The following is a 24439-nucleotide window of genomic DNA, read 5'->3' as shown; positions in this document are numbered from 1 at the left end:
CATTAAGCAACTCATTAGCATAAATCTAAAATTGCTAATAAAGTAGTGAAAACAGATTGTTTTTTTTAAATAAAAAGCATTACTGTCACCTACATTATAGCGCCGATCGCCTTATGTAGGAGATAGGGCACTTATAATGTGGTGACAGAGCCTCTTTAATGAGAGATAAAACATAGAAATAAGACAAGACAAAAGACAGAAGTCACAAATATGTCTGCCATGTTTACAAAAATATTAAAAAAAACATCAAAAGGTATATTCTAATACATCTCGGCAAGAATAAACTGGAAAATTATTTTTTATTCATTGAAACCATGTTTACAAGTCGATTACATTTAATTCAAATACATTTTTGAGTAAATCTAAATGAAATTGCATACAACGTCAACATCCTCATGTTTTAGGGTCTATCTCAGAGCACTAAAATAACAATATAAAGTATAAAAAGAAAATAAATTTCTCCGCCTGAGATTAATATGGCTCTCTAAGCTCCGACCCATAAAGGATGAAAATATTACTACTCAAAACAAATTAATCTACAGTATTGTGCTGCCATGACAGATGAATTGTATATTGATCTGTTATAAGCAAGTGCATTGTATTAAACCGATAAAATCCTCTATTTCTTTATACTATATACAATAAATATACTTTACAGTGAAAATGACTTCTCTTCATAATAAAATAATATTTATTTCGGTATGAAATGATTCTGACTGTTGTTGTTTAAGTCATTTTAATTTATATCTCTAAATGTTCATATTTATATCATGGTATTTTACAAAAATTTATGACACAAACAAGACAACTATTCACAATAAAATGTATCAAACAACATAAAAGGCTCATCTATGACAGCCGTCTGAGAGAAAAATATGGGGCCTTGCTGGCCATGTCAACCAATGAGAATTTTTTTTCCTGTACATTTTAGAAAACGAAAGCTGACTGGTTGCTTTGGGCAACAAGGACCCTTTATTCTATGATATAATTCTGATATTTGCCCCTTCTTGTAGACCCAGGCAGGGAAATACAAGAAAGAATGTCCTCACACAAAACGTAAAAAGTGTTTAACATGAGAGTCTATGGGCAACTAATGGCCGACGGATGCTTCTGATGGATGCCATCTGTCACCCATAGACTACTATGTCAGAAGACGTATAAGTTTAAAGTATGCAGTTCTTTACTGCATACCTGCAACGTATCCTTTTTTTTTTTAACATGGGAGTTTATGGTCAGTGGATGGCTGATAGATGGCATCCGTCGGAGTTAGACATTTTTCTTTACATGTTTGGCTCTGTTTACACTCTTGTTACGATTTCCGTTTTTACAGGAGCCTTGATGTATATGACGGATCTGTTATGATCAGTTATGACGGATCCATATTATCTCCATTCATTTATAATGGATTTATAATCAGCCATGTTTCTGTCAGCTATTATTTTTTTGCTAGATACAATACTGCAGCATGCTACTCTATTCTGACCATCAAAAAGCAACTGAAGCCTGATGGAAAAGAACTATCCAAGGTGTGAACAGAGCCTTTGTTTAACATCTCGTGCCATACATCTCTGGTTATGTCGGAATTAGGCTATGTTCACATCTGCATTTAGTTTTCTGTTATTCTGCTCCAACAGCGGAGCAAAGCAACGAGAAAAACGGAAATGTCACATGCCGGAAACCAACAGCGCCCGAAGCAACCCATAGATTTTAATGGGTTTCGTAGGTATTTCCATCATGATTTCTGTCAAAATTACAAAATAGCGCTGCATGCTATTATCCTAACAGAGCTTCCGAAACAGATGTGAAAAGATCCTCTGAGAAAGTAAGGGTGGACACATCTGTATCACTCATTTTTTTTAAAACCGATTTGGGAATTGATTAGGGTCTCAGCTCTCAAATTTAACCAATATTCACCGATATTACCTGTCTGTGGATCACCACTTTTAGCCATTCAACTGGCTATTTTGCTTAGAATAATATAAATGTTAATACATAAGGTTCAAGTTAGCTTTACCTAAATGTTTGTCTCTTACTGTCGACTATTTTACAGTGGTTATGTTATATTATGATCATTTTTTATTGTGATCTAACGCTATACATTGCAATCATACTAGGTAAACAAAAGGTTAATCCCATTCTTATACTAATTTATTGTTTTTATCTTGGGGAAGGTTGAGGGCGGTATAAACTTGAATGCTTCTGCATGCTGTAATATAGTATATAGGAAATATGAATTACCAAAGGATCCTGTGCAATCTGGCAGATTAGTTAAAATGGCTTATCTAGTTTGGGCGACATATGGTCTAACAAGATATACATCCAGTCGAAGATTACGTGACAAGTTGTGGCAAAGTAAGGCTGGCTTATTGTTCGGGCCCTATGGCTGAACAAACTTGGACTTGGCAAAAGTAGGAAAAATACATTTACCCATAACATCTGGACTTTATAGGATTAGAACATACATTCAAATGAGACAAACACAACAAAGCATAAAAATATTGAGGTCACTGTCCTTTTAAGAATTATTTTGCAGCGTGCTGTTAGGTAAAGAATGCTGCATATATGTCATGGACATCTATCTAAAAATTTTATGGCACGACATTACAGTACATGCAAGGTATTAGTCAAATATACAAATTCATGTTATCTACTCTCTTGTTACAGTACTACAGGCTATAAAGTTAACTCAAAAGCATTACAGTAAAAGCAATCCAGAGAATCCAGTTGAACATAAAATAAATTATCGGCTGCTCATATTTTGTGCTTGGATGTCTCCTCAGATCTAAGAGCTCTGGTTGGTATTCTTGCGTCTGGCCATGGTGGATCTCAGCATGAGGGTTCCTTCTACTGAGCTTCCAGGATTGTCCGTCATCTTTTGCCATAAATACTTTTCTTCACCCTGAGAATCCATCCAGGCAACTTCATTTCCATAACTTGTACCTGTAGAATGGAAAGTATGGAAATTTAGTGTCTCAGCACAATAGGATCATCTGCCAAGATGTCCCTTAGAGAAGATATTACATCCTTTCCTCAGGTACCTTTGACAGGAATTTTCTAGTTTGGATTTCCTCTTCTGTACATTCACAATTCTAGACTGTTAGGAAACGTTGAACTTTTACGGTTGCTGTTCAATGGGGTATTTCTGAACTTGATCTACAATTCAGAGCGCTCCGTAATTACCAATATAAATGTTCTACCACATCTCCAGTGGGAAACGTTAAGAGGACCGGTTCACTCTCTATTAAACCACCACTGAAGCAAACACTATACAAAGTTTCATCTAGGCTCACAAGTATTTATACTAACTACTGAGCAAATTAAACTGTATTGTATAATGCGGGATTCTCCCGACAATTCACCAGTAACAATGGAATTATTACTGCCATAAATTCACTTTGTTATTTTAATCTGTATCATTCTCTTTCTCTTTTTCAGTGATTTACATAATTAATAAAGACTTATAATTTTATTAACAAGAGATTGTCAGCACTTCACATTATTTTTCTATGTAGGTGATAAATCTTCATTTTGTAGTAGTTTTCTCTGAGAAGTATTGCCATTTCTGGACTGGAAACGGATTTAATACAGTGTTAACATAGTAACATAGAAGGTTCATTTTCTGTATGATGGAGGAGTTGCATGGATGGCCTGAATTTTTCATTGCCATTGTACACTTGAGCAAGAAATATCAGCAGTGGTACAATCTATCAGCCCTCAAAGTTTCATATGGATTTATTTTAGTGGCAATTAAATACAAAAACATTTTTTAAAACTACAAAAATTATTTTGAAAGAAGTTTTTATTTGATTTCTTCTATATTTTTTTAATAAATTTAGATTTTGTTTCTCATTGATGTCATTTTTTGTACACATTGTACATAATGAAATTATCAACTAGTTGTTTTGTCTATTTCGGTGTCTGATTGATGTTGCATAAATACCTCCTAAGGGTGGAAGGAACATTGAGCTTGTCTTGGTACACCGTGGTGTGTTTTTTTTTCCATTATTATATTCGGTGAGAGCACAACACTATATATTATTGAGAAATAGATTTTTTTGCTCTTATCCAGGCATGTTTTTAATAATGGAAGACGATGAGCAGCATAAGGAGTGCAGTAGAAATATATATCTTATGGATGTATAGTCACATAGGGAGCTCAGGGCGAAAACTCTCAATACAGACTTCCCAATAGACAATAAAGAAAAATTATTTGCAATTCCTTTTTTATTTTACTCATATAAATACGTATTCAGATTGGTATGGATCTCTCATTTTCATGTTCATATTAAGAAGAACTACATCAATCACTTATCATTTTGTTCATTTAGACAGATTGCTGGGATCCCTTGGTATTGTCACCCATGGCGCTACTGGTTTTTCCGTAAAATTTAAAAAAGCTGACACCGTGCCTGTGTAAGAGATGTGCCCTGATTCTCAAGAGTATAATATCAAAGCACCTCTCATATAGACTTTAAAACACTAGAGGGGTCCGAGTGCCTTAGAAAGCATGGGACTCAGCTCAGACAGATAAACATCAAAGATCCCGGGAGAGTGACCCTGTATATTCTAAAATGTATTTTTATATGGGGGTAAATATACAGTTTTTATTAACCAAGATTCCCTATCACTGTATTAAACAGCAGGATCAATTCTAGAATACAGATGCTTTAAGGAGTGCTATGGGGAACTATGATGCTTTCCAAATGATTTTCAAAAGAAACAGCTTGTACATAAAAAAGGAACATTTACATTTTAATAAATTTTCCCTTTAAAGAGGCTTTGTCACCAGTTTATAAATGCCCTATCTCCTACATAATCTGATCGGCGCTTTTATGTAGATAAAAACAGTGGTTTTTATTTTGAAAAACGAACATTTTTGAGCACGTTATGAACAATTTTAGATTTATGCGTTTAGATTTAGGCGTTTTTTACCTTTTGACCATGTGGGCATTGTAAAGAGAAGTGTATGACGCTGACTAATCAGCGTCATACACTTCTCTCCATTCATGTCCATTTGTATTCACTGCACACAGTGATCTCGCGAGATCACGCTGTGCTGTCACATACACCCACATTAACTTTACTGAAGTGTCTTGAGAGTGAATAGATATTGCCTCCAGCCAGGACGCGATGTCTATTCACACTCCCGACACTTCGGTAAAGTTAGGGCGGGTTCACACATGGCGGAATTTCACTTAAATTCCGCTGCGGACACTCCGCAGCGTTAATCCGCAGCGGAGCCGTTTCTCCATTGACTTTCACTTTAATTTAGCAGTGTTCGTTTACACGATGCGTACAATTCCGCTGCGGAGCATAGGCTGCGGAGCGGAATTTGGTGTCCGCAGCATGCTCTGTCTGTTGCGGAGCAGTGGCGGACTCATGGCGGAATTTCTCCATTGACTTCAATGGAGATTCAAAGTTCCGCAATGAAGTCCGCAGCTGTCATGCACATGTCATGTGTGCTGCGGATGCGTCTTGCTTTTTTAACTTGACATTTCTTCATTCTGGCTGGACCTATGTATTTCTAGGTCTACAGCCAGACTGAGGAAGTCAATGGGGCTCCCGTAATGACGGGAGCGTTGCTAGGAGACGTCAGTAAATAGTCACTGTCCAGGGTGCTGAAAGAGTTAAGCGATCGGCAGTAACTGTTTCTGCACCCGGGACAGTGACTACCGATCCCAATATACATGTATCTGTAAAAAAAAATGAAGTTCGTACTTACCGAGAACTCCCTGTTTCTGTCTCCAGTCCGGCCTCCCAGGATGACGTTTCAGTGTAAGTGACGGCTGCAGCCAATCACAGGCCAAGCACAGGCTGCAGCGGTCACATGGACTGGCGCGTCATCCAGGGAGGTCGGGCTGGATGCCGAAGGAGGGACGCGTCATAAAGACAACGGGCGGTAAGTATGAATTTCTTTTACTTTCACTAGGGAAAGTGCTGTCCCTTCTCTCTATCCTGCACTGATAGGGAGAAGGGAAGCACTTTTCCCGCAGTCCGCAGCAGCTAGTCCGCATCAATTTTCTGCACATTTTGTGCAGATCCGCAGCCGTAATCCGCAACCCGGATTAGGTGCGGCATTGATGCGGACAGTTGCGGAGGAATTCCGCCATGTGTGGTCATGCCCTTACTGTGGGACTTACGGCAAAGCGTGATCTCGTGAGATCACGCTGTGAATGACAGCACAGCGTGATCTCACCCCACAGAAACTATACCAAAGTGTCGGGAGTCTGAATAGACTGGAGGCAATGTCTATTCACTCTCAAGACACTTCAGTAAAATTAATGTGGGTGTATGTAACAGCACAGCTTGCTCAAAAATGATTGCTTTTCAAAATAAAAAACACTGTTGTTATCTGCATTACAGCACCGATCAGATTATGTAGGAGATAGGGCATTTATAATGCAGTGACAGAGCCTCTTTAAACCCAGATGCATTACTGAAGTCAGCCTGCATGACTGCATATCTAATGGAATGGACAGTTTGATTAGATCAATTGTTGCTAATACTTAATGTTGACAAAATATATAGACGTATAAGAAAAGATATTAGACATTTAAATCAGAGGCATGGCTTGAAACTCTGGGGGCCCAATGCAAAACCTGAAACAGGGCCCCCACCTACCATGTGCCATTGATAATGCTAGTTTCTTCTTATGTGGCAGATGTGTCTTTAGGCCCTAGGGCCTGGGTGCGTATGCTACTTTTGCACCCCTATAGCTACCACACTACTTAAATTACGTTTGTTTGTTATTTTTATGTAAAGCACATTGCTTATTTCAAGAATTACTGTAGCATGAGTCTGCACAGACTAATAGAAACTAACTTTACAGCACAAGTTAAGTATCCATTAAATTAGCTTTACAGAGATTGATAAAAGAGAACATATCTTGTGCAGGCTGGCGTGCCCATTAGTGGGTACCGTGCTTTAAATGAAGTCACATATAAGTCATTTTAATAAAATTGAACTTGGCCACTTGTATGCCCTAAGAACTATGAGTGACCCATGATACTGCTCGGCTTTTGACCATCATGCTACTGACAAAATTCACAAGTTTAACTGCATATGTACCATACAGTACTAATATGTTAAATAAATAAATAAACAATTGATCAAGAGGGATTTCATTGACATGAAAACATAGGCTACATCAACATTTCCAGCAGACATATCGTTTAATATATATTCTCGACAAAAATAATACATACAAAACAGGACCATTGACTAAATGGACTTAACAAACATCAAGAATAACGTGATGAATAATATATCATAGAATACATAAGACAAATTCATATAAACCAAGAGATTGGATTGGTCATGTGTAAATAGAAAAACAAGTGATTATAGCAAATGGTCATAGTTATGCACAGAGAGACATGGATTCCTGTTTTTATTCAGTACTAGAAGTTGGCCAACAAAAAGTTTTGCAAACTGTTACGTCTGTACTACTAGAAGAGGAAAGAGGCATTTGATTTCTATAGGGAGTTCATTGAGGTAAATGTTTTACAGGAACGTGATGGTGACCGATGGGCTCCAATATCTGTATAGGTATTATGATTTATATGTGTCCGTACTTATGTTATATTCAGATTTTGGGAGTTATTTTCTATAGTGTAAAATGCAAAAAGATCTGAGAGCTAGTGAGTTAGTACTTACCGCTGCCACAGCCTAAGCAGATTCCACCCAAAAATATGTTGCTAGATAAGGATTCCTTATCCCACACTGTAAGCTCTAGGCAGACATTTTGAAGATCACTGGGCTGAAGGCTGGTGAAGGAGAAGGTATGGTTCCACTGAGGGTTCACAGACTTTTTAATTATGGGAGTTTTGTGCTTTGTGGATTTGTTGTTATCTGGCAGCAGATATCTGAGGAAAGAAACTCAGCTTGTTAAAAGGTTATCACAACGCAAAAAAAACAAGAAGCAAATAAGGGATTCATCCATATACTTGCCTTATAGTTACAGTGAAGGAAATAAGTATTTGATCCCTTGCTGATTTTGTAAGTTTGACCACTGTCAAAGACGTGAACAGTCTAGAATTTTTAGGCTAGGTTAATTTTACCAGTGAGAGATAGATTATATAAAAAAAAAAAAAGAAAATCACATTGTCAAAATTATATATATTTATTTGCAATGTGCACAGAGAAATAAGTATTTGATCCCCAACCAACCATTAAGAGTTCAGCCTCCTCCAGACCAGTTACACGCTCCAAATCAACTTGGTGCCTGCATTAAAGACAGCTGTCTTAAATGGTCACCTGTATAAAAGACTCCTGTCCACAGACTCAATGAATCAGTCTGACTCTAACCTCTGCAACATGGGCAAGACCAAAGAGCTTTCTAAGGATGTCAGGGACAAGATCATAGACCTGCACAAGGCTAGAATGGGCTACAAAACCATAAGTAAGACGCTGGGTGAGAAGGAGACAACTGTTGGTGCAATAGTAAGAAAATGGAAGACATACAAAATGACGATCAATCGACATCGATCTGGGGCTCCATGCAAAATCTCACCTCGTGGGGTATCCTTGATCCTGAGGAAGGTGAGCGCTCAGCCGAAAACTACACGGGGGGAACTTGTTAATGATCTCAAGGCAGCTGGGACCACAGTCACCAAGAAAACCATTGGTAACACATTACGCCGTAATGGATTAAAATCCTGCAGTGCCCGCAAGGTCCCCCTGCTCAAGAAGGCACATGTACAGGCCCGTCTGAAGTTTGCAAATGAACATCTGGATGATTCTGAGAGTGATTGGGAGAAGGTGCTGTGGTCAGATGAGACTAAAATTTAGCTGCTTAGTGTTTGGAGGAAGAGAAGTGCTGCCTATGACCCAAAGAACACCGTCCCCACTGTCAAGCATGGAGGTGGAAACATTATGTTTTGGGGGTGTTTCTCTGCTAAGGGCACAGGACTACTTCACCACATCAATGGGAGAATGGATGGAGCCATGTACCGTCAAATCCTGAGTGACAACCTCCTTCCCTCCACCAGGACATTAAAAATGGCTCGTGGCTGGGTCTTCCAGGACGACAATGACCCAAAACATACAGCCAAGGCAACAAAGGAGTGGCTCAAAAAGAAGCACATTAAGGTCATGGAGTGGCCTAGCCAGTCTCCAGACCTTAATCCCATCGAAAATTTATGGAGGGAGCTGAAAATCCGAGTTGCCAAGCGACAGCCTCGAAATCTTAATGATTTACAGATGATCTGCAAAGAGGAGTGGGCCAAAATTCCATCTAACATGTGTGCAAACCTCATCATCAACTACAAAAAACGTCTGACTGCTGTGCTTGCCAACAAGGGTTTTGCCACCAAGTATTAAGTCTTGTTTGCCAAAGGGATCAAATACTTATTTCTCTGTGCACAATGCAAATAAATATATATAATTTTGACAATGTGATTTTCTGGTTTTTTTTAAAAATATAATCTATCTCTCACTGGTAAAATTAACCTAGCCTAAAAATTCTAGACTGTTCATGTCTTTGACAGTGGGCAAACTTACAAAATCAGCAAGGGATCAAATACTTATTTCCTTCACTGTATGTGTGTAATGCTGTACAATTCAGTTAACACAAAAATTGCAATATGAGAATAATATACAGTATCAAACCTTGTCATCTGAGATGTATCCTCAAATTCATGGCCCCGTAGGACATGTTCACACAGATTATGTGTGAAGCAGAAAAATACGAGGCTGATTTTAAGAGAACTCCAGACATTTTGAAGAAGATCTGTCTAGTGTTCTTCAAAAGGTTTTTGGCATTGTCCATTGGAAATGTTAAAAATCCGCTTCAAAAATGCCTCAAGAAGTGGCATATACAAGGCATATTTTTACAGTGCATTTTTTTTAACAGCAGCGAAAAAAAAGCCTCGTATGAAGTACACAGCTTTTTTCCGTTTAAATCAATGGAAAGCTGTCTGCAGGAGTTTTCGAAATGGCTCCGATATATGCCGGAAAATAAGCCGCGTGAACATGCTCTTAAAGTGCATTTCCCCCTTTTAGCAACATTTCATTTTTAGGTATAATAAGAAATGAATCAGATTGGGATTCTGGACATTTTTAGATAAAAAAAAGTAAAAATTGTATTCTAGGGTGGACATTCACTTTTAGCAAAAATAGCTGGTCAATCACATAATTGTAATACAGTACATATAATGGTTTATGGATATAATGTCACCATATTGTTTAAGATTTATATACATTAGTAAACTTAGGTTATGTTAGGCCTGCTGATATCTTTCAAATAATTTATTGTAAAATGTCAAGGTCAAGGTTCATGTAATCTCAAACCTCCGAAGGAAATCCAGAAGCTGTCAACCTTAGGGTAATTGCACACGAGAACTGGCTTTTACGTCTGAAATTACAGACTGTTTTCAGGAGAAAACAGCTGCGTCGTTTCAGACGTAAAAGCTCCTCCTCGCATTATGCGAGGCGTCTTTGACGGCCGAACATTTGAGCTATTCTTCATTGAATTCAATGAAAAACGGCTCAAATTATGTCCAAAGAAGTGTCCTGCACTTCTTTGATGAGGCAGTCCTTTTACGCGTCATCGTTTGACAGCTGTCAAATGACGACGCGTAAATTACAGGAATGAATGGGCAGATGTTTGCCGACGTATTTGAGCCGCATTTTCAGGCGTAAATCGAGGCATAATACGCCTCGTTTACGCCTGAAAATAGGTCGTGTGAACCCAGCCTTATATTTAACTATACAGCATCCCTGTGTTTCAATACATGATAAAGTTTAGGAAATAATGGTAATAAACTAGTACATACCAAGATGCACTGGCAAATAATAAACTAAAAAAAATGTTTTTCTTAAATCTTTTGTTTCTCAATTTTACTTAATCCATGACAATGAACCAGAGATTTCAACATTTACCGTTGCCCCCAACTGCTTAGTAATGAACTTTTTATGGGCTACCAGGATGAGTAGAGGAACCACGTGCATATTTCTGTGACAGAAAAGTGGTTGTCACAGTCGAAGCCATCTCCACCAGATTAAGCAGAATATCTTCATAAAACCAACAGTATCTGTCTTAACTTTGCAACCTAAGGCCTTGTTCACACAACTGATTTTTGCATTGGAAAATTCCAACGTGCATTGTGCCCATATTCCGTGGCAGAAATCCGAGGCTGACCCTCGCATTTCTGCCACGATTTGGCAGTTAAAAGTCGTGTTTTCCGCGCACAGATTATCCCAATTACATAAATCTAATCTGCTTGTGGCACCGGACAGTGTTTTGCGGTGGTATACGCTGTGGAAACCACAAAAAGAGGGGACGTGTCGCTTCTTTTTTTTCAGCTAGGCGCTTTGTTATTCTGCCTGTTGAAAATTCTGCCCATCTGAACAATGGGGTGGATTCCCATTGACACTAATGGGAGACTTGTTACCGATGGAATTCATGCAAAATGCGTCAGATTCCGCATGAAATTCCGTCGTATGAACAGGCTTAGGGACTAGAGCAGTGGTGTGCATGCTGCTGTGAAACTACAACTTTCAGCATGCTCTGTTGGGAGTTGTAGTTTCATAGATGGAGAGTCAAAAGTTGTAGACCCCTGGACTAAAGTGTAGAACTGAACAGAATATGTACATTTAGCCTTACCCTTTCACAAACGTGTCTGAAGTTCCCCCTGATTTCACAGCAGTTAGATTTTTGGCTTCCTTAACAAGTACTTCAAGTATTCCACCTGTTGGCATGGGAATTTTCTTTGACTTCCTGAAACTTTTCTTTCCTGTTAAATTGGAAATTTATGATACAGCAATGTTATAATATGTAATATTAGTACCCATACAAGGACAATTACAATGTAATGTATTAGTGACATTTTTTTTGTGAAAAAGAGCTAGTCATTTACATTGAGAAAGATATAGGGTTCATATCTACAGACTGCACAAAAAGCTTGAAGACATTAACGATACTTTAGAAGAAGGTGAAAAAAAAAATAGACAGGAAAGAAAGCAGAGGGCAGTATGGAATTAAGTGAAACTGGGACAGCGGTAGGAAGTGGGAGAAAGGGAAAGTGGGAGAAAGGGAAAGTTGGATAGCATCGCCGTGGTGCAACAAGTCTTTTATCCCTAGACATAACGTTTCCAGGGCTCCCACACCTAGCTAAAATAATGCTCCACATCTACTAGGATGCTACTCTGTTCAGTTTATCTTTTATTTCACAAGCTCAAGGGAAATTATAGTTGTCTCCAGGAAGGAGGAATTGCCATCTTCCTTTATATGAAGATGAAGGAAATCAATTTGTTAAAGCACTTGTGAAACACATGTGTTTACCGAATGTGTACCCTCACCCCCACAACTATGGAAACAAGGCAACGGGGCATTTGCAAGAGTTGGAGGAGGCTCGTAGCGATGTAGAGCAGCCAAGGGGATGTCAATCAAAATCTGGGGCGGCGCCATTTAAATTTCCACTTCAGGCAACTGAAAAGCTAGGATCGGCCCTGACCCCATCCATCACCACTAAGAACTAACTGAATCTTGGCTGTCTTGCATCTGTGATGTTCGGCAGCACAGGTCCCCTTACACCTCCGGTCCCCTAGTGGACAGTGATTGTGTGACATAACACACCCACCCTCAATTGAAAAGTGGAGCTTCAGCTCATTCGTATTCATAGCGCTGTAGTGGACTCTAGTCTCCAGCGTTGCGGATGCCATGCATGATGCAAGAAAAAGGGCTGCTGCTGGTTGTGGCATAATGGCTGGGAGCTGGCCTTCTGTAAACTTCAATGAAATGTGCCGTGCACGGGACCACTACTATTCTGGGCCCAATTGCGGTCACACCCTGTGCAACTGGGATCATTATGTCTCTGGCCCTCTGGCACCGGACTTATTCCCCTCCCCCTATTGAAATAAACTAGCGGTGAAGGAAAAATTAGTGGGGAGGAATGGCTGCTGGTCAAACAAGGTATCTCATGTGTATGGCCAGTTTCAATGCTTCAGTAAATAATGTCATTCTATTGCGCAATGCTTTCAAAACTGTGGCAACAGTTTAGGAAAGGCCCTTTCCTGTTGCAGTAAACAAGATCCATAAAAATGGTCTGCCAAGATGTTGAAGAGCTTAACTGGTCCCTAATCCCAACCTCATCAAACACCTCATGAAGCCTTATTGCTTAACATCAGTGCCTGACCTCATTACCGCTTGTGTGGCAGCCATACTCCAAAAACTAGTAGAAAACCTTCTTAGAAGAGTGAAAGCTGATATAGAGGGGTCAACTCCATATGGACACCCAATGTTTTGTCAAAATACAAATAATTAGCTCACAGCAAACACATATGGATGAACATAAAGTTCGGGTGTCCAGTATCTTTTGGACAGTGTTTTTTGTAGTCACCTTATTATACCAAATTATGCCATTTTTTTTGGGTGATTTATTTAAAAAAAAATGTAAAAAACAAAACTAAAAAAAAGCCCTAGCACAGCGAAATCAGCACATGTGAACCTAGACTTAGACTTTCTTGGATATCTTCTCTTTTAAGAACAAGGTTTGGAGAAATAGTACACTTGAAAATATGATTCCTCTTATATGCCCAATTAATATTTTAGTAATACAAGACTTTACCTGTTGATACTGATTCTAAAGGAAGAGTCAAGTTTTTTTCTGGAGGTATATAGTGTAAGCCAATTATAATTTCTCCTTTATATTGCAGAGTAACTTCCGATGTCGAATCCATCTTAAAAAAATAAAAAAAATTATACTTTAAATCATCTAACTAAAATCTATAAGTAACGTACTAAGATATGTTTCCTGATGGAACGCTGCTTAAAATGGCCCACTACACCAACACAAGAAAGCATGCTCTCTGTGTAAGTTGAGCATATAAATTTTGTATATTGGGTGTCAGGGATGCCGCCATGTTGTCCTGCTCAGCTAATCACTCAATTAACATAGAAAGCATACTTTTTTGGTGTTGCAAAGTATTGGGATTTGAGGTGCTGCTCTACTTCTTCTAACTTATTTTTGAAGGGTGTCTATTAGAGTCCCTGTTAAAATTGGTCTATCCCTTACTTTTCTTCGGTATAGTACATTTAGTACCATTACAGTTACTGCATTGTAGGACTGGTTTCAAATCTACAATTGTAACCTATTATATGAAAGAATCTTGAAGTGTAAAGGACTTGCACTTGTCTCCTGCAGGAGAGTTATGACTGTGATACTTTATTTCCCACAACCCTCTCACCAACCATCCATTTTGAAGACCCAATATCTAAGTATATGCACTTCCCCATTATTTATCCCCATTGTTTTATTCCAAAACAGAAATGCAGTTATCTATAGCTTATAGCTGGCAAATATTATGTCAAGGAACACATTATGATTTTGAAAAATAATGTGGTTCAAAAGCACCCATGAGAAATAAGACTTAATTGCAAAATATTTATATAAGGCAAGAAGTGAATTACTGCGAAAATATGTGCGTCCATCTGGCGATAACTGTCAAGAGATTTCCGCAAGCATTTCATGGCTCATTTAATCTATCTCCTATAGTTTATCATAGACTGGCAAACATTCTACAGATTGACTGCACTATAATTTAAACACGGGAATAGGTGGTAGCATGCCTGCCAACTTTATCTAAAGAGTTCTATTTTTAATATCTAGAAAAAGCTACAGTCAGTTCTGCAGCGGGTAATAAAGGATCAATAACAGATTACTTTGTGTGGGATTAGGCTATAGGATGCTGGGCACTGTATATTACCTAACATGGAATAATGTGTCTATTCAATATAATATACATTGAGATAGAAGGAAGAGCGTCGTTTCTGTTTTGCGATAAATCGAATGCTGTGGTCTCAAGATATCGGAGTGTTAGTGTAGCCATTTGAAGTAAAATTGCTAATTTAAGTCGTCTAAATATTACCTCGATACGTAGAGCTGCAGGTCAGCGCAACACAGGCACAAACACTGCCATTAGATGTATTCGAAAGGGACTCATTCTTACAAACTAGTAAGTTACACTACACTTTGTGTTACACGTAACAGTGCACCTGTGCAGACTACAGCTGTAGCTCCTTGTAGCCCCAACCCTTAAGAGTTCATGCACACGACAGTTTATAAGGAGCCGTAATAAGGTTGACATAGAGTTGACTCCCACTGTACCTCTGTATGCCCCCGATTTCATTCGGAGGCACAAGCATGCTCCCTTGGACTCTATAAGTACGAAGGTGTTCTCCCCAACAATGAATGTCTACAATGAACAGTATATGGTGGTGCATATGGGCTGTACTAATGGAGTCATCTAGATTCTATGTCAGTGTGCATGAGATCTAATACTGACCAAGTTGAAGCAGATGTTTCTTCTTTGTGATAAATGAATTACAATGTGGGGTTTGTAGCTTCTACAGACAAGAGAACAACCAAATTGATGAACCTTAATTTACCAACCAATCTAATAATCAACAAAGATATGTTGGGCCGGATTCACACGAGCATGTTTGGTCCGTGATATATGGTCCGTATGTCCGCCGTATTTCCCGGACCGAGCACACTGCAGGAACCCGGGCTCCTAGCATCAAAGTTATCTATGACGCTAGGAGTCCATGTCTCTCCGCGGAACAACTGTCCCGTACTGAAAACATGATTACAGTACGGAACAATTTTCCCGCAGTGAGACAGTGACACCTAGCGTCATAGATAACTATGAAGCTAGGAGCCCGGCTCCCTGCAGTGTGTTCGGTCCGGGAAATGCGGCCGACATATGGACCGTATATCACGGACCGAACTTGCTCGTGTGAATCCGGCCTTATATTAATATTTTACAAATATATAATAGGTATCAAGCATTCAAAGGTTTTATTCTAATTTTTCAGCCATGGATCAGGAACAAGTTATACCAAAGCCTCTGCCAGGCAATGAAACGTCATGCAATTCCATAGGGCATGTGATGGAAGATGTATGGTTTTTTTCTGTCAGATTTTTTACGGAATATGACAGAACAAATCTTTGTATGTCTTCATATAAAATCAGAGGCATATGGAGGTACTATAGAGGCCTCTTGCATCTCTATGGAAGCCCTGTTATGCTTCGTACAAAATGGAGCCAGAAAATGGCCGCGTGGATGAGGCCTAAGGAGGTATCGGTGTGAGGTAGCTTTCATTGCTTCTCAATTGTTGACATTTACAGTTGAACTGCCAAATTATATTCCATTTATGTAACAAAACACGGCACTCACCTTGGGTTGTAGAGTAAAACATTCATCTTCTTGATTTTCAAAATTCCATGTATCAAGTGGAATATTTACTTCTCCCAAGAAGCTGTTACGTCCAAATCGGTCATTATGCCAGACAGACAATTGTAAAGTTCTAGTTTCTAATTGTGTGTGACTGATGACATACTGAAAGAAAAAAAAAAAAGAAAAAATGTGCACATAGATGTGGGAAGCAGTAAAGATTACACAAATACATATCCAGTTCCAGAGCAGTATAACATAATAAAACTACAGCAAAATTACTTTCATGCATCGCTGGAAGCTCCAAAAATCCTGATAGACTGCTGTCTAGAATAAAATATTACCATTGTTTTAAGGTAAGTCAAAACTCAACCATGCAAAGAGATCGCACTAGATATTTTTCAGCAGTAAAATACTTCTCTTAGCATTTTTAAGGAGTATTTTTAGCCAAAGAGGAGTATATAATTTACGGCAACGCAATTTTATAGCAAATAGGCTGAAATACATTTAGTGCGATATTTCTCTCTCTCACATTACATTTCCTGACATATAGAGTACACCTCAGGGGCCACAGTACCTATCATGCTAGATGACAACTCAGGGGCCACAGTCTGTGTATATCTACATCATAGGGGCCACAACTGTTATTATAGCATACTATATCCTGTCATTCTAGGAGAACATCAGGGGCCACACACAGTTACAATTCTATCATACTAGAAAGTATCTCAGGGACCACAGACTGAGGACATCCACACCTTATTGACCCCCACTCCCAGTGCCCCATTACAATGCTGGGCTCCCCAGTACCTTACAAGCTTCCCTTTCTGCCCTGTCAGGGGCCATTGTAATCACCCTCCCCTTACCCATGGGTATTCAGTACTCATTGGCAGGTTGGGGCAGAAGAAGCGATGATCCACTACCGCTGACAGTGGCGGATTATCATATCGCACATCATCTTGCTAACTAACGAAGATGAGGAGGGGAGGAGCAGGGAATTGGCCGGGAAAGGGGTAGGACACGCCTCCCTGACAAGTGCGGGCCGCCGCCATTGAGTAACAGAACAGCGACGGACGGCTGTTCTGTTACTCCGAATCTGCAAGACAAGAGCCGGGCGGTCGGTCACCGACGCTGAGGTCAGTACAGCAGGCTTATCCTCCTGCCCAACTGGTTCCCGACCGCTGGCTGTATTTTTACGGCCAGCGGTCAGGGACGGGTCCTTAAAACCCGAGCCATAGACTTTCTACGGCTCGGGTTTTAACTTGCTGCCCGCGCGATCGGGCAGCTGAATGTCGGGTCTCCGGCTGTCAGTGACTGCCGGGGACCCTGAGGAGAAGACAGAAGCAGCTTTCGCTGCTTCTGTCTTCTCCAATGTCTTCTTACACAGCGTTCAATGAACGCTGTGTATAGGAATAGAGACAGCAGCAGTGGCGCTGTCTCTATTCCTCCCGGTGATCATGTGACTGGTCACATGATCGCCGGGTGCCGTTAGTGACAGACTGCTGCTGGGTCTAACTAGACCCAGCACAGCCCTATTAGTGACAATCGTCACTATGAGAGGGCTGATTTCCCCTGTAACTGGGGCTGCTGTGCAGCTCCAGTTACAGTGAAAAAACATGGTGTAAAAGAAAGAAAAAAAATATATAAAGTTCCCCAAAGGTCTTTTTTGACCTTTGAGGAACAGACCATAGTAATAAAAAAATAGGAAAGTAAAGTGCAAAAAAAAATGAAATAATAAATACACATAAAATACCCACCCCAATAAAAACCGTCCCCCCCCCCCCCCCCGCCAATCATTGTTGTAACGCTAGCGCTGACCCAATTACCCTAATATAGACATGTAATATATTAAAATTTACGGTAAACAATGACGATTACAAATAAAAGGTCTATTTTAGGGTAAAACTATGTTATTACCCAAAAAAATAGCTGAAACGTAAAAAAGCTTATTTTTTTACTATTATTTTCAAACTTTATGAATAAAAATTGTAAAATAGCAAAAAAGGTGTGTATAAAAACGATAAAAAAAAAGAAACCTGCATTGTCTACGGAAAAAACGTCGCAAAAATCACGTCGTTTTTATTTATTTTTTATAAAAATGTGTGTTTGGTGCAACTTTGTAATTACGTTTTATTAAAAAATATTTTCACTTTTTGAGATACAGCTGCTTTGTATCCTGTATCCGTCAGCTCAGCAGGACTGACGGGATCAGTGAAACGGGCCCTGCGCTAAATTATAATCTTAGATGTGATAGATTTGAGGTGGATCCTGCGTGTCACTGATCCTGTCAGTCCTGCTGACCTGACGGATACAGGATACAAAGCAGCTGTATCTCAAAAAGTAAAAATATTTTTTAATAAAACGTAATTACAAAGTTGCACCAAACACACATTTTTATAAAAAATAAATAAAAACGACGTCATTTTTGCGACGTTTTTTCCGTAGACAATGCAGGTTTCGTTTTTTATCGTTTTTATACACACCTTTTTTGCTATTTTACAATTTTTATTCATAAAGTTTGAAAATAATAGTAAACAAATAAGCTTTTTTACGTTTCAGCTATTTTTTTTGGTAATAACATAGTTTTACCCTAAAATAGACCTTTTATTTGTAATCGTCATTGTTTACCGTAAATTGTAATATATTGCATGTCTATATTAGGGTAATTGGGTAATATATATATATATATATATATATATATATATATATATATATATATATATATATATATATATATATAATTATGATATAAAGTTTTTAAATGTGTACATAACCTTGTGGCACTATATACAAGGGGGAGCGCTGTGTGCCACTATATACAAGGGGGAGCGCTGTGTGCCACTATATACAAGGGGGAGCGCTGTGTGGCACTATATACAAGGGGGAGCGCTGTGTGGCACTATATACAAGGGGGAGCGCTGTGTGCCACTATATACAAGGGGGAGCGCTGTGTGGCACTATATACAAGGGGAGCGCTGTGTGGCACTATATACAAGGGGGAGCGCTGTGTGGCACTGTATACAAGGGGGGGCTGTGTAGTGCTATCCACAGTGGTATGTGTGTGGCGCTCTTTATAGGGGGGGCTTTTTGGTGCTATTTACAAGGGGGGAGGGCTGTGTGGCGCTCTCTACGGGGGGCTGTATGGCACTATCTATATGGGGCTGTGTGTAACGCTCTCTACGGGGAGGATGTGTGATATATAGAGGGGGCTGTGTATAGCGATATCTATGGGGGTGTGTAATATCTACAGGGGCTGTGTGTGGCACTATGTACAGGGGGCTGTGTGTGGCACTATGTACAGGGGGCTGTGTGTGGCACTATGTACAGGGGGCTGTGTGTATGTGGTGTTTTACAGTGTGTGGTATTATTATATTCAGGCACGCAGTGTTTGGTGCTATTATATTTAGGGGCACAGTATGTGGCACCATGATAACTTTATTTTCGTTTATAGGTGTGGAAATGTTGGAAAAGTGAGGAGACGTCTGAGTGGCAAATTCTGCAGAAATGAGTCATGGCCGGGAGAAGTCGTCATGAGCTCTGGACCGGATGGAGAAGAAAAGAGGAAAAAAACTACTAGAATCTGAGACGTCGTCACCTGTGAGTCACTAGATTTATAGAGAATCTGTCACCTCTCCTGACATGTTTATTATAGGAAATCCTTGTATTTCACAAAAAGTATTTCTGCAGTCCAGGACTATAGACAATTCCCCTTGTCAGGAGGTTGTGTCCCTGAACAGTGTGATACTCTCAGTATGTAGGGACACAGCCCTGTGACAAGGGAAATCGTAACACTGTTAATGCTTGCCCAAAAAAGTAGTGTCAAAAATAGTTACGGCGCGGCAGGGCGGCGGTTTGGAAGGGGGGCCCAAGTTTGGGTAACAGCCCAGGGCCCATGGTCTACTTAATCCGCCACTGACCGCTGAGACACCATTTTGCTCCTTGTGCTGGCTGCACAATACGAGACTGTCTGAGAACCTCTCCATATGCACTTATATTACCTCTCATACTGTGTCGCCAGTGACATTCTCCAGCTCAAAGTGAATTCAGTCTCATGCATAATGATATGCATGAGACTGATTTCAAAGTGTTCAGGAGCCTTTACAGGCATCACTGATGCCTGTAGAGGCGTTATTGTAACCCCTGCGTGAAAATAACTCTTATTGTACTGTAATGGTGTACTACATTCTTTCCTTTCTACGTCAGTCAGTCACGCTCCTGAGTCTTGACCTTTGTAGGTTTGCACTTGTAGCTAGGCTAAAGCACTCATTTGTAAAAGAAATGGAGCTATGATTTTGTCAAAAAGTCACCCAGACATCATAGAAATGTTTAGCACCTACCCTTTTATTTTATTTTTTAAATTGAGTTGATAAAAAAAAAAAAAGAATAAAAGAAAAAAGAAACCTTGTAACCTTATGGTATATAAAATAATAAAAAAACAGCCTCTGGTCTGACACATCCCAGATGAACAAATGGGGAAAAAAAGGACAGATAAAAATGTATTTCACTGATACCAGATCATGTTTTACACTCCACAGGTAGGAATTCAATCAAGTATTAGTTCTATTAGATGGCCTCATGAGGGCCGTGTAAACGGGCGCCGATCAACGAGATAGATTGTTGATCGGCACTCGTTTTTTCCTGTCACAAAGAGCTACGGATGTAGCCATCTTTATCTTGACTGATAACTTGCTGCAGCGTGATATCACAGAACGAAAGCCAATGAAAAGTCATTGAAAAGTCAAGATAAAGGATCTTGCCACTGTGTATTTAATGCGTTAAAAGTCAAGATAAAGACGGCTACATCTGTATTATCAGTAATGTATGGGGATGGGCGATCTTTACTCCGATCACTCGTCCTCATACATTTCTATCATGTCGGCAGCGCATCTCCCTGTTTACAGGGAGATTTGCTGCTGACAACGATAATAGTTTAGGCTGCGTAACCGATACAACAGCCGATGTACAAGCGTTTGCTCGTTGATCGGCTGATCGTTGTCCTGTTTACACAGGATAATGATCGGGAACGAGCGTATTGTCAACGCTCGTTTTCCCGATAATTGTAAGGTTTTCAAGGGCCCTATGTCTCATTGAGAGGGATCGGAGCGAGTGTTCTCTGAATGTGATTGACTGCCAGGGAGACTTGATAGAGTTATTTAACAGCTACTTGCTTTTTCAGACACTGGAGATTTGTGAAGTCAGTAGCACAAAAAGCTGATCTTACAAATAAGATTGCACATGGTTACTGCACATTGAGCACGTGTAAGGGCCCCATGCACATGACCGTAAAAATCGTCCATAATTGCGGACCGCAATTACGGTCCACAATTACGGAACCATTCACTTCTGTTTATTTCTGGTAAGGCGTCCGAGGCAAAGAAGTGTACCGCAAAATATAGGACATGTCCTATCTTTTGCTTTTTACGAGCCAAAAATGTGGGCGGCTGTCTGCGGCCGTCCGTGCCCGCAATCGCGGCCCGTGATTACGGGCACGGACGTATGCATGGGGCCTTAGTCTTGAGGAATTAAAAAGATTATATTGGAATATAGTTGTTGCAAATTCAAACTGTTAAATAGGTAATAGTTTATTTAGCAGTTCTACTATTATTTGCTGCCCTTTGTTTAATAAATGAGCCTTTCACAAATTTACCATTTATAACTGAAATGGATCCATGCATTAATTTTCATTTTGTATTCAGTGTGAACTGTATTTGTTAACACGATGTGTTGATGAAGATGGGGCAGCTACGGAGCTGTGGTTACCTGGTCTTACTACAGAGTCTTATCTGTCCTACCTCACCGCCAATTTCCAGAATAGAAAAATGGCAGCTCATACAATTACAAGTCACACCTATTACATTTTTTTTTTACATCTGGGGAAAATCCAGAGAATAGCTATGGGGACATCATATAAACAATAGGCAAATAATGTCAAGTTGGATTCAAACCCATATAGCCAATGCTGTACTAAACATGAAATCCAAATGCGTTAGAACTGCAATCTTCTGGTATCAAGAGGCTTCTCTTAAATCTGTGCTTGAAAAGTTTAACATCCATTACTTGTAGTTAAGCTATATTTATTTGGATGACTTGTAAAAAATCAATGTTGTCTGTTATATCGTAATGACTCGGCTCCTCGGAGACACATTTGCTATTTGTGTTTCCAAACTTTAATGAAAATGAACTGAGGTTTCACAGTCATTAAACATCAGCTACCTCCCTTACACAGTAGTAAATACCAAAGTGTACTGCACTTCATAGACATTGAAATTAATTAAAAAAGCATTTTCTTATTTTCTATGTTTTATTAGTGCGTCCCTTTCTAGAGTCAAATCCCGACATTCATGATTGGGAGAATTAATGTACTTCATATTATTTTTTTAGGCAGTAGTCTAACATCCAAAAAGAGAGAGTGCTATTTTTTATCTGGAAAAGTGATCTTCTGGCATGTCATTTAAACATGTTAGAAGATTACAATGGTGGAGTCCTCCACCAGTTTTGGGGCAATTAAATCTATTCATCACAAGAAATCTCACAGTATTCTAAATAAAAGTCCATCCAAGTAAATGAGGCTTCGCCTAGAATGTTGTGCCAGTGATTTCTAGTTCGTGCCTAAGGCCCCATGCACATGACTGCAAAAAATCTCCGTAATTGTGGACCGTAATACGGTCCGCAATTACGGACCCATTCAGTTCTATTGCCCGCGGACACCTTTCCGTATCGCTACGGATAAGTGTCCGTGCCGTAGAACTGTGCCGCAAAAGATAGAACATGTTCTATCTTTTGCGTTTTACGGGCCGTGCTCCCATACTTTGTATGGGAGAACAAGCCGAAAATTCGGGCTGCGGCTGTTATTACAGGCACGGCCGTGTGCATGAGGCATAAGGATTTCAGTCACTCTACAGTACACAAGAGCCTATTTGTTCTGGAAATGCGTTTTGGTTACCAACTTCATCAATGCGATTTTCTGTTGTGTCATTATTTCACGTCAGCATATCATTTTTGCCTGGATTTTCTCTTTAAGTCCCACAGTGGTAAAAAAAAAACGCTGATCTCTGGAAGTGGCCAGAATGAAGAATGTGACAATTGTAATGTCATCAAGAAGAAGGAGCAACTGGTAAAGTGGTTGTCCCAGAATTAATGAAGAAAGATAAAAATCTGACTAATATAGTGGTAATCTCTTTCTAACAAAGCTAGAACCTGCCTTGTATCTTACATGGATCCAGAGATCTCCCCATTCATTGATCCCATTGCTCTGCTAGATAGTGTTCAGCCTGGCAGCTCAGGGGTGTGTTCTTTCTGCTCCAGCTCCTCCCCCTTCCTGTCATAGCTTATATAGGCAGATCTTTCTGCTTCACTGCCTCTGCCTCCTCTCTAAGGGTATGTGCACACACACTAATTACGTCCGTATTTGACGGACGTATTTCGGCCGCAAGTACCGGACCGAACACAGTGCAGGGAGCCGGGCTCCTAGCATCATACTTATGTACGATGCTAGGAGTCCCTGCCTCGCTGCAGGACAATTGTCCCGTACTGTAATCATGTTTTCAGTACGGGACAATTGTCCTGCAGCGAGGCAGGGACTCCTAGCATCGTACATAAGTATGATACTAGGAGCCCGGCTCCCTGCACTGTGTTCGGTCCGGTACTTGCGGCCGAAATACGTCCGTCAATTACGGACGTAATTAGTGTGTGTGCACATACCCTTCGAGAAGCTTTACAAATACCTCCCATAATATCTGTTTTTAGAGGTAGAGCACAGCCCTATATAACTGAAGAAGAGGGAGAGCCTGCAGGTTACACACAGTAGGAGGATAAGCATAAGCAATAGAGCTTCATGCAGTATGTAAGCAGTGCTGTATGCAGGATCTCTCCTCATCTAAGAAAACTGCCGGCTCTCCTATGTATTTCTGATTGTGTGAGTCTTCATTCACACTAGAAGCGGTGTTTCTGAATAAAAGGTTACTAGTATAGAAAACCCGTTACACGGGTTTGCTAGCAAAAGGAATGCAGTGGTCTGTTAATATATATAAATGCTCCCCATAGCTGCCCCCACACAGTATAATGCCCCCCATAGCTGCCCCCACAGTATAATATCCCCCATATCAGCTCCTCCCACAGTACAATGCTCCTCATAGCTGCCCCCACAGTATAATGCCCCTCATAGCTGCCCCACACAGTATAATGCCCCCCATAGATGCCCCCACAGAATAATTCCCCCCATAGCTGCCCCCACACGGCTTAATACCCCCATAGCTTCCCCCGC

The 24439-nt window shown here is 40.0% G+C and overlaps 1 protein-coding gene across 3 annotated transcripts in view; it reads right to left on the bottom strand.

Annotated features, from left to right (window-relative positions):
- Positions 1–287: 287 nt before the first annotated feature.
- The window catches only part of SYTL5 (synaptotagmin like 5), a 206392-nt gene continuing 182240 nt past the window's right edge, over positions 288–24439 (bottom strand). For 2 of the 3 annotated variants that reach the window (XM_075853946.1, XM_075853947.1), the window contains exons 16-20: positions 16180–16341; positions 13569–13680; positions 11606–11735; positions 7657–7865; positions 289–2940 (exon numbers count right to left, since the gene is read on the bottom strand). In XM_075853946.1, the coding sequence (XP_075710061.1) occupies positions 2783–2940; positions 7657–7865; positions 11606–11735; positions 13569–13680; positions 16180–16341 (771 nt within the window). In that variant the 3' untranslated portion in view covers positions 289–2782. Of the gene's footprint in view, positions 2941–7656; positions 7866–11605; positions 11736–13568; positions 13681–16179; positions 16342–24439 lie in introns of all 3 variants that reach the window. The other variant, XM_075853948.1, reaches the window with a different exon arrangement.

Source organism: Rhinoderma darwinii, chromosome 2 (genome assembly GCF_050947455.1).
Source record: "Rhinoderma darwinii isolate aRhiDar2 chromosome 2, aRhiDar2.hap1, whole genome shotgun sequence".
In the NCBI taxonomy this organism is placed as follows: Eukaryota; Metazoa; Chordata; class Amphibia; order Anura; family Rhinodermatidae; genus Rhinoderma; species Rhinoderma darwinii.
Note: the sequence above shows the minus strand (reverse complement) of the source record. Positions and strands in the feature narration are given on the sequence as shown.